The sequence below is a fragment of the Nomia melanderi genome, chromosome 12, assembly GCF_051020985.1.
Source record: "Nomia melanderi isolate GNS246 chromosome 12, iyNomMela1, whole genome shotgun sequence".
In the NCBI taxonomy this organism is placed as follows: Eukaryota; Metazoa; Arthropoda; class Insecta; order Hymenoptera; family Halictidae; genus Nomia; species Nomia melanderi.
Window position 1 is genome coordinate 6,341,347 of NC_135010.1, and position 12,350 is coordinate 6,353,696.

Sequence of the window (12,350 nt, forward strand, 5' to 3'; positions counted from 1 at the left end):
TTTCGCGATTCGATAATTGTCGCTTTGGAATAATCGTTCTTCTCTTTTCTTTAATACGGATTAAAATTGACAATAGATAAACAGAAATTATTTATACATTTCTATAGATTTTTTTATATTTTTATATATTTTTCTATACTTTTGTATACTTTTATATATTTTCCTATATGCTTATATATTTTTCAATATTTTTATATACTTCCATATGTTTGTATATATTTTCGTATATTTCTATACATTTTTTAAAAATTATTTATCGTCGCGTCAACCGCTGCTATACGATATCAACGACTAAAATTATTGTTCTCCTCGTTTCTCTAACACGGATTCCCAACGAGCAAGGCAAACAATTCCCAACGCGAGTAATATCGACGCAGCTGTTCTCGACAGCAGCATCTTCGCGTCCCGGTTCCCATTCAGCCGGCTCGAGCGCCAACCGTCGCGATGGCGGATCGAAATGGTCCGATCGCTTCCGACCGCGGCGGACCGTGTGTTTTACGCCAAGTAAAATGGGAAATTGTGTGTGTGACATTGTAGGATGAAGAGAAAAAAGACAGCAGAAAATTCGAGAAAAATGATGAAATACCTAGCGAATTCGAGTGTTGCTTTTGTACTACGAAGGTATTTACGATCACTAACGTTCTTCCTTAGGCGGCACTACATACACCAATGGGCTGTCGAGAGAATTTCTTTTTGGGAATTTTTCAGAGATTCGTGATTTACTTTCTTCTTCGGTTTATTGTTTCCATGTATACGTATATGTTTTATATATATATATATGTACAAAAGGTGATCGTTCCAAAGGATTTCGAATTTGAAGGACGAACAGAGTTCAATTGAAGGAAGAAAGTTTTAATGGACATGCATCGAAAAATTAATATTCAAGGATTTAAATTCTTGTTTCGGTTAAAGTTAACATGTTTGTATAACAAGGGGTTCTCTGACTCTTTTTATATTTTGTATATACTTATCGTAATATAGGATTATCTTATCTCTTGTATTAGTAGACTGCACTAGAGAGATGTCAGTTGCACATTCTCATGGTAAATGGATAGTTACAGAGATAACCTTTTAATTTGAAGTGTCCTCGTTGTTCATCTCAGAACGTTATTTAATTCATCTGTAATTGAATATGGTACTTTAATCATTTAGAGAATACTTGAGAAGCATTAAATTATATATATCTAATATTACCTCTATAATTACAACGTTATTAATACAAAATTTCAAAAGTGCAATAAAACTGACATCCTATCATTCGAATAAAGAAATTCCAAAAATTAAATTTCTGAAAGAAAACGCAATTCCCTATTACAAATTCGTTGAGTACACAGCGAAAAACTTAAAAAATCAAGCAAATGATAAAATGATCTATTTTTAGTTTCCAAATTTTCATTTTGCCCGAAGCAAAGAATTCCCTAGTTTTGAATCTATCAATCTCTTAATCTACCAACACAAATTCATTAGAACTTTCTTCCTCCACTAAACAATTTCCATTTACCTTCAAACTTCAAAACCATTCTTCAAATCACCTTATGTACACATGTATCTTTTGTTTCCGTCAAGTATCCTCAGTTCAACGATCTTTATCCTACCGCATCGCTCTAGTTGTCTAGCGGCACGTTCGATCGAGATCGATCACGGAGGTTACCCGCGAAAGCGAAAGCGAAAGACTCGCGAGGAGACGTTGCAGTGATTGAATCATCGGTTTCGATGAAACTTTTTTTAATGAATCTAGAGCGAAAACAAGCCGACCATATTCGGACATTTTCGTCAATACTCAATATTTAAAAAGACATTTAACATTTAATTTTCTCTGATTTCGAGATATACTTACATACTTCAGTATTGTATCGAGAGTTCAAACTTGTCTGGGACCAATTTGGTAAGGAGATAGGTTATCAGAGTTCACAAGGGTCAGTTTTTCTGTTAAAGTGTTTTACTTTATTGAAATGGCACATTTTGACTTACATAACGTGGCTAACCGATCACGAGTGATATTTACAGGGTGGGCAGGAATGATTATACTTCCTTGTCGTAGCGTTATTCTACATCTTCATTTTGATGGTAATTGAGGTAAAAAACTGCCATAAAATTTGCTTTTAAGAAAAGGATTAAAATTTGTTTATTGTGTCATCATATTCTGCTCATGAGGTAAATAGTCTCAAAGGAATCATGGGCAAAAATGAACTATGAATTTATGAATAATAAACCATGAATTAATACTAAGTTTACGAAATGCGTCGATCTGGCGCATATTGAATTTGATGAACAGTATTTAGTAAATGTTTACAACGATTTTGATTGACTGCAATAACGCAAGTGTATATTTCAATTATCTATCTTTAAACTTCTAATTTCTAAAGTCTAAATGAACAAACATCAATTTTTCTAGTAATAGTAGAATAAACTGTACAATAGATATCCGTAAACGTATTGTTAACGCTGGAACCACCATAACAGTCAAAATGGTTTCGGTTTCCTTGTTTCGCAATTATTGATACCCTCAAAGCATTGAATATTCGAAATGACTTTAAAAATGAATAGTTTCACTTTTCCGATCTCAGACGAATTCGAACTCTCGATACAGTAGTGAAGTATTTAAGTATCTCTCGAAATCAAACAAATGAAACGTTAAATATCTTTTCAAACATTGAGTATTCACAAAAATGACTAAATACAGGTGGCTTATTTTTGTTGTTCGTTAAAAAGAGTTTCATCAAAATGAATGATTCGCTGCAACGTCTCCTTGTCAGACGACGATGTCGACGACGGGAATACGTTCCGTGCCGTGTGAACGTTCCGTCCTCTGAACCTTCCATTCAGACCATTTAGTATTCTCATTGTAAAACGAAAAAATTTCCAATAATTTATTGTGAAGTCAATAAAATAATATTTAATACAATTTTTATCTATATTTTATTCACTACTGTTAAAATTCTAAAGTATAGATCAAGAACAAAACAATTTAATTGTAAAATAAATTCGGCCTGAACGGAAAACGTCGAAAAATCGGTTCGTCACGGAACGTGTTGACTGACCGTCGTCGGCTGTACTCGTCCCCTGGCTTTTTTACGTTGTCTCTGTATATCCGCCACTGTGTCCGCGTTCTTACGGCCGATGCGCACGGTTTTCATGTATAGTCCACTGGGTGTATGCACTGCCTCCCCTTTCCGCCCTCGACCTCGCCCACCACCGCCAGCCATCACTTCTCCGCCACCACTTTCACCCTGAAACGGGGAAACGCACCGAGAACTTTTTTTTCCATTGACACGACACCCAGCTCTCTCATTGAAAGCTTCGAAGCGAAAGTTCTCGCCTGGCGAACGGGCACGAGCCGAACGTGAATGAACGCCGGCGAGCACGCGTGTCGGGCACGAACGAATGCACCCTTAATCTAGCGTCTCGTCTGACGATCCGCTTTCTAGTTGGCCTCTCTTCTAGAGATGCATGAACTAAGCACAGGGAATGCGATTATCATCATTGCTGCCTGGTTTCTGTTTCACTCGTGGACTGCGGTATTCTTAGGGGCACCCATAAGTCGTCAATCTCTTTTAGATAGCTGCGTGCATTGAAGCTGACTTAACCAGTTAACTGCGTTTGACGAGTGTACGCGACATCTTGAAACTCTAAATGGTGCTAACCTTTTTAACAATAGATTCTGTATTTTTATAGACAAACATGTAATCGTTTGATTTATCGTTAGTATATATCATAAATGCTTTTGGCCTGAATTCGACGAGTATACACTTTGTTTTTCGATTTTATCGCGCGCAAAATGAGACTTTTTAAACTAAATTTCACAGTTAACAGGTTAAATATATTTATTAGTGAGGTTTTTTATAATATTTTGCAAAGTTTGAATGTGAGTTTATATTCTTTAGTTAAGTAATAAAGGAACATTATCCTGAAACAAAATGGCGGACTATCAACCTATTGAAGAATTTATACGGCATTGCATGTTGTTTGATTTTTTCTCAGGATTGAATGCAACCACGACAGAAATTTGTAATATATACGGAGACGTTTTGAAGGTTAATAAGTGTCGCAGTAAATATCAATAAGTTCGCGTTCGTCCACTGAGGTTCATTTCTGCTCATTCGCTGGGTGTAGACACGGCTTAGACGCAAGCGAACCGTAGCCCGGCCGTACTAAGGTCCTCTACACACTGTCGGTCTAGTTTTAATTTTCTCTCGGTTCGATTGAATATTCTTCAATTGTTTATAACGCATGTGTTCATAGATTAATTATCTTTACTATCAAGGACAAGGAAAGAATTTTTAGCGGACCGAAAGCGGACCGGTAGTGTGTATCTAGCTTAAGGGTACGTCTATAGCGTAGCTGCGATCCGCTATAAAAATGGCGATAAAAGCGAAACAGAGAAATACAATACTTAACATTAAACAACGTACCACGGCCAGTCAGATGACCGATACATCCAAATTAAAAAATGCATCTGTAGTTTTCCGTTGTCTTTAAAAACAAATGAAAATTACAGTCTTTTCTTTTTATCCAAAAGTTACTTTGTGTATTATTACCGTATTAACCCCTTGCAGTCGTATGCTATGCTGGCGATGACAATACAAATTTGTTATATTTTATTTCTGGTACTTTAAAAGATTATAAAAATTAAACCTTATAATAATAATAATATATGAAGTAAATATGAAACGTTGAATTCTGCCGCTGTAAATTACTTTAATTCACTTCCCTAAAACTAATTACAAGTTTATCGGATCCGAATGGCTAACATTGCATCCGATTTACTTATAAAAAATTAACACCGTTAATTTTGAATTTATTATTATTGTAATAAGATATAATTTTTATAATGTCTTAAACCGTGGTACTTTTTAAAACAATTTCCAATTTCCTATAACAAATTTGTACAGTCATCTCCAGCATGACATGCGAGTGCAGAGGATTAAATCAACAATCATCTGCTGTGCAGCTTTCACGTCCTGAGTCAGTCCTAAAAGCTAACAGAGCACGGGGGAAAGGATAATCGATCACACACTCTATCTCGGTCCTTCCAGGAAACATAGTAGCCCAGCCTCCGCGTCTCCGGGATTCGGTAAACATAAAAAACATAACATCGTTCTATATCTCATCTTTCATAACTCTTTCTGACAGGAGAATCTTTTCAATCAGCACACGCCGATTTTAATGAAACTTATGTGAGACAATCCTCAAGAAAATATTTGACACGTATTTCTTCTTATTAGTCAACATTCACTTTGAAGCAGTGAAAACACCCCTCAAAGTTGAGGGTTGTAATATAATTTTTACAATATCTCCGAAACTAGGGGACGCAGAAAAGAAACCTAGATTGTTCATTTCGAACAATTTATGAAGAAAATTTTTCTTCTACACCCCCTAGTTGCAGAGATATAAAAAATATATTTTCAAACCTCAACTTTGACGGACATTTTCAGCCTTTCAAAGTTGATGTGATCGATATGAAAAAAATACGTGTACAATATTTTCTCAAGAACTATGTTTCATATAAGTTTCATCAAAATCGGCGTGTGCAATTTGAAAAAGTTCCCTTGTTAGTGGAAGAGTCCCCTTCTGTGACTTTGTAACTTTCAGGATTGACTCAGGACGTAAAAATTGCGGAGTATTATCCTATCGAAGAAATATGATCGGTAGCTAAAGTACCCGTACGTTTTGTTAATTTCCTTGTAAATAAAAGCGTCAGCATTGAAGCTACGCACAGAGTTACGTTTAGTTCATTGATCAACGGTAGAAGCGTCGATTCACGGCGCTACAGCCGTACCCTAACTCGAGTTGCGTGCGAGCTGGCCATTTTGTCGGGCGAGGCGCGGGCATCGTTAGCGCACGGTAGCCGCGTTATTCAGACACCGGCGTAGCAGACGATGCCTCTGGCTTCGGCCCTGTCACTTAATCCTAAGTAAGAGTATATACCATAGTTTCGGCCAACGAGGAAGCCTATCCAGTTGATTAGCATGCACGGAGACGGTAGTGGCCGCTTTAGGATTTCTCCGGTGCCCCTTTGTCACTGGTCATTCTGACGGAGGACTCTGTATCAGGCGATTGCGCTGTATTGTTCTCATTTCGCTAAATTGGACTCAATTACGGTTATCAAGTAGCAATGGGATTCTTAGTCAGAGTTGGGCAGTGATTATTGTCTTGCGATTAGATACTTTTGCATCTGAACAAATTTGCTATGTGCATAGTGCGTTTCATTTATTGCCCTTCGTTTGGTTGTTTATGGTGTTCTTTGAGATTTTACGCGATTTTTATTATAATTTGTGATATATTTATTTGTTTATCAACAGTGGCATTACTATGAACGGTGTGGTTATATATAAATCTAGAATTCTAGTTGAGTTTTAGTGTTCATGAATAGATATTTTTCGAAACTTTCGTATTTGTAATCATTAGTTAATAGACTGCTTAAATACACATCTCATATCTGACTCGAAATATTAGTATTTATTTGCATTGTTTATTACATTTTCACTGTAGCGTGCGACAAACTGGATATACTTATCGTTGGTTGCAAACAGCAGGTATCTGCGAACCTGATTCTCAAACACTATCATTAGATCATCAAACACGAAAATAATGGTCTCCAGAAAAATATTGAAATGTTGAAATCAGTTTCACTTCTTATAATAGAAAACATTTTCTTCGCATAATTCTTTATAATAATAAACTTCTAATAATTAATTACAGATATTATATACAATTGACAATGTGCTTATCTTACAAGAATTAAGAAATACTCTCGCAATTAAAATTCCACTGCCATTTTTGGTAATAGAAGCCTGCTCAGTATTCCCATATCGTATACACTAAAATACTATCATTCTTAATTGGGAATACCGAGCTACTTTCGAATCTGCTATTCGCAGATACCTATTGTATATCACGATTTAAATCGATGCACACCATCCGTCGGATAATTTCCTGCTTTCAATATTACAACGAACGCCATGTTCGCACGCTAGACCGGTGCATGAACCACTTTTACGCGTCCAGTCGCTCCGAGCGACGTACAAACGAACGGGTTCGTGTTCGAGCAATTTGCTTGCAAGCTGCTAACGACTAAGACAAATGTCTTTACACGAAACACGCAGTTTCGAGCGGAACAGGTTTCCCTCTCGAGTGGATCGGGTAAATACATTACGAAAACGTGTTTATACGAACTCTTATCGTACACGTTACAGGGCTGGGCGTTATGGAAATGGTCATTCAGATAATATTTTTTAATCTTTATTGTGCACTTCATTCCCTTATCTAATATTATGCCTACAATAACGCATTAGGTGGATTAGTAAATAATACACTATATTATGTGTATTTTATTCTTTATTTTTTAAAAGCTTTTAATCTCTTATAATTTTTGACATTTTTAGAATAATGGATTATTTACTGGTGTATCTAATGCAATAAAGAACCGAAGTATTTGTACAATAAGAACTTGAAATTAGGACGGTACTAAATTTACTTGTTTCTAAAAATAGAATTGAATAAATATTCTTATCTTATATTTTCTATATGCGGGTAAAAACACTATAATGTGGAGAATATAATTATTCTTATTTTGTATATAATTTTTGTATAAATACTTTTATCCACGACTTTATTTCTTAAGTGCACTATTTCCACATTTATTGTTTTATTTGAAATTTAACTATTTATCCATTGAATGTCTAAAAAAAAATAGTTTCCTATTTATTCCTTATTTTATTATTACCTTTATTATCTGTATTATTATCATATTGTCTTAGATAATTACATGCTATTGAACTTTCTAGCAAAGTAATGTTATTTTTATTTGAATAACTGCATTCGCTTTATTTTATTACTGTTATTTCACACAAACAAATGCCCAGTCTTGTTACGTAATACATTTTGTAGAAAATGTACAGAGTGATTCTAAATTAATGTGACAAAGTTTGTGGGCGTATTTGCTGGACGGTCGTAAAACGATTTTCATAAGACAATATGACGTTGAACAATGAATAATAGCGTTACCCGTTTCGACTTCCTCAAATTACCATTTTGTACATTTTAAATACACACACACACACATGTACACATACACATTTACAATTAGTGTACAATACACATTAGATAATTTTAGACAACATTTATTCATTTTATAGCACAATGTTTCTTTTGCAATTTATACTAATTTTGAAATGCATACTATGCCTGTAAATTTTGTATTCTACAATCACTCTGTATACAGGGTGGTGCAGCTGGTACGAAGGGTGCTTCAAACTACAGATAAAACAGATATATGCAATGCAATTTTGTGCACGAAGCATTGTTTAGATTTTTTATTTTTTATTATCACATTAATCGAAATAAAACAGAATTAGTATTCCTCTATTTTTTTCAAAAGAAAAAGAATAATTTACTATTTAATAATGTTCAAAATTTGATTTCAGTATTTTCTTCACTATTAAAGATTGTTGAATAAATATCTATAAATTAAAAATATTATATTAAATCTGTAAATTGCTCACTCAGTTAAAATGAAAACTTCACCTTTAATAAATCTTTTTTTAAGCTGAATTTTAGATAATCATTGATATTACAGGTGCATAAAATTTACTGCATATTGATTAGTAACTTTTTTTTATTTTTTCGCTCGTTGGTAATATATTTTATCATTTTTCGAGCTGTTAAAAAGTCACCCTTAACGCACCCCTACTGCTCTGCCTTACGTATACAAATAAGCATCAGTTACACCGTACAAATTGATTGTTTATTGATCGATTAAACAGTCCACGGATTAACAAAAATTCATTGGAAACAATTTTCCGACATAATGTTATAGCATGCAAGAAACTCACACTGCTTTCTTTGGCTGCGAACGAAAAACTAGATTGTTTTCTGTTCTCTCTCATCAAATATTCTTACTTGGAAAGCAGAAAATTATTTTTAGACAGTAATCACACATTAACACAACAACATAGTGTATTAATCCGTTCACCATGTGATTTTTCGTGAAATTGTGATAATAAAAATAATTTGTAATACTTTTTATAATAATAAACGACAATAAAACTTAACTAGTACTATTTAAATTCAAAGAATAAACAATATCAGAACATTTAATACTATTATAAATAAAGTCTAATACAGCTGATATAGTGAAATGCAATATTCATCAGTAAGAACGAAAAGTCACTAGAAGATGTAGTGTCAATACCGTCTGTTGCAACGAACCTGACACTTGTGACGTCATAGGGGTGAAGACAGTCGCTCCGAGAGTTCCAATTGCGAGCCTTGAAACCGCTCTCCCCACTCTTTGTCGCGCGACCCGAGTAATGTGCGTGAGCGCCTCAGCGAATCATGTACCAGAATCGAATCTCCGTGTGGACAAAGCGTGCGCCTTCGAATCTGACCACTCAGACGAGAGTGCCAAGTTCGCTGCAACGGACGGTACAAAGCACAACTCTTCCCTGGTCAACAGATTAAAATACAACTTTTTTTCTTACCAATCTTTAACGTTCTTTTCCCTTAATTGACTGCATAGAGCAAGAGGATATGCACACATTACACTTTCACTCATCTTACTATCATACGCAGCATGATCAGACGATCTCCTAACACTACAGGTGCACAGTGTTCAAATGATTTATGCCGCGGTCCTTTTATTAGATTACGTACTTAGCGGCACGATTCAACTGATCACCGTACACGTGTCATCCAATCGAATAATGAACGCTACTTAGAATCGCATTAAACAAATAATTCAGGTTCAATTGTTTAACCCTGGAAAGATTTAACTTTCCAAATCAAGCGACTTATCTGATTAATTATTCGCACTAGAACATTTTTTTGTTAAATTAAAACAATTCTTCGATAAGAGTCTCAACACTAAAATTACCGAGCTGTGAAATTGCCTTTTCGAAATTCCTTTATAGAAACTCTAAGAGTGCATTTATTGAGACTTTAATTGATTTACGATTCAGTTTGCGTATTACTAAATCAATGTCTTTAATAATTTCTCAGAGAAAGGTCTGTTATCTGCTTAATAATTGCAATAAGAAGACATCAGGGACGGGTGATTTTGTTCCGTAGTTTTAGCGTTGAAGATAAATGTCGATAAATCTTCTTTTGAAGTGTTTATATAAAAGTGATCGCATGTTTTGAATATCTTGCAACTGTTTCACTGCGAAAGGCTGTCATTCAATCTTTCTAGGGTTATTGCAATCGTGTGACGGGGCTTTGCTTGATCTTTTCGAAACAGAAACTAGAACGCACGAGAGAGGAGATTAATTTCGGTGATGCAAATGCGACAGCTGTGACGATGATGAATGTGATTCTGCAGCTGCGACACTTGCTCACTGTGGAACCATTAAATCTCGACGACCCAGTTCTCATTCGCATAAGCAAAGTCTCCGTGACGAGGTTTATTAGGCTGCTACGTAAGCTCTATTCGCCAAAGACAGTAAAGAACGTTATTTTCAAGGAGAATCGTTGTGGCCGCTGTTTTCTATTCTCCGATGAATGAAGACGGCGGACGTTGAGCGGAATAAAAGAATTTCTAGCCACTTTTTAAAGAATAATGCGTACGTTCTTTGTTTTTGCGTGTTGTATGATTATAGTTTGATACATAAATCGTATATTATTGATTGATTTAAAATTTATGAAATTTATAATAAATCAGTCGTATATTAAAAGTCTAATGAATACTTTCAAGAAATATTCGCGTTTGAAATATAATATTTCACCCAACTTAGTATTCAAGCTCCATCTATATAAGCGTGGCACAAGAAAAATTTATTAATCGACAGAAATACCGCAGCAGCTTAATAAACTCGAGTTCAAGACGGCTCGAGGAGTCGTTGAAATTAATAATCGACTCCCGGCAGCGTCGTTGCCTCCTAAAACGAGCGGCCGAATGGAAGGCAATGCTCGAATTTCGTCGGCGCAGGATATTGTTACACGTGTACAATCGTCACTTTCCAATTTCCAAAGCGTACAGTTTCCAGGTCAAATTGACGACCCGGTTTCCCATATATTTTTTCTTTTTCATTTCATATTTTCCCCGTGCGTCGGGCATCGATAATCGATTCGGCAGCTCTCATTTCGCGAGAGAAAATTTGAACCACGGAATGTACGCTTTCCTTGAACGACGAGCCGATCTCGGAGCTCGTTTGAATCCATTGTACGACCGTGAATGAGGGGAAATGGTGATCGAGGAACAATCTAGATTTAATCTTTCGTCTAATCTATTCCTGGCATTTTCCATCGATGAGAACTTGCAATCGATAAAATTACTCGTGGATCATTATTTGTGAGTATATTGCTGATCGTTGTGATATTCTTTTATTTTTTTTATAATGTATTGTGCTATATTATGCAATTTAGAATGATTTTAGTATTATTATCATTATTTGATATACAATGATTTTATGATTATGAATATGATTATGATTATGATAATGATTATTATTATTTAATATAGAATGAGAGTAACATTTTTCAATTAAAACTTAAACTTAAGGAATGGTAGCTTAATAAAACATTCGTATAGTAGCACACTATAATGTGATACATATCAAGAAAAGTTCAATGACCTACCAAAGTACTATTTCCATTCATATACATTCTGAAATTCATTCGACTTAACGTTAAAACTACTCAATGTTACAAAAATATTAACAATTGAAGAAAAAATATATATATATTAAGATATATTAATAAATATATAATAATAATTGAAAAAATATAATTCATCCTCACTTGTTAACTCTGAAATATTGAATATTTATCGAGTCGTTAAACGAAATATATATACAACAAAATCCATGAGTATTTTTGTTCTCAATTCTCGTCGATGAATATACTCAATGCCGAATAGAAATTTTTTTCTGATATAAACAACTCAAATGGATCACACACATGTGATCCACCAATAAAATCTCGCACCATTATCGTTCCTCTGTCCTATAACGGATTCCTCAGCACAACGCTTCTTCTTCTTCTTCCACTTCTCGTCCTTTCAGCATGCGTTCGTTTAGCGAACAAAAGGACTCGAATAACAAGCACGATAGACGAGCACCTTATAAACAACAATTTGCAATCGATTCTTTGTTATGTGATACTCGTAGCGCGTGACTTGTGCATCTACGGTAGGTTCAGTTTTTTGGCTGGCTTGGGAACGATTTAACATCTAGCGGACCTTATTTTCCTTACGTTTTCGCATCTTATTGCAGGCCTGCATTATTATACAGGGTGTTCTTCAATGTGGTACACGCTGCGCACTTGAATAAAGGGAACCAAAAACAATGAAAGGAGTTTGTGTCAACGTACACTTCGTTTTGACATCTTTTTCTCAAATTGTGGTTGTTCCTTCA

The 12,350-nt window shown here is 35.0% G+C and overlaps 1 protein-coding gene across 3 annotated transcripts in view; it reads left to right on the plus strand.

Moving 5' to 3' along the window:
- The window catches only part of Shab (Shaker cognate b), a 105,587-nt gene that overhangs the window by 61,697 nt on the left and 31,540 nt on the right, over positions 1-12,350 (plus strand). For 2 of the 3 annotated variants that reach the window (XM_076372638.1, XM_076372639.1), the window contains exon 4: positions 538-621. The exons of the other annotated variant lie outside the window; for it this stretch is intronic. In XM_076372638.1, the coding sequence (XP_076228753.1) occupies positions 538-621 (84 nt within the window). The remainder of the gene's footprint in view (positions 1-537; positions 622-12,350) is intronic. 3 annotated transcript variants of the gene reach the window in all.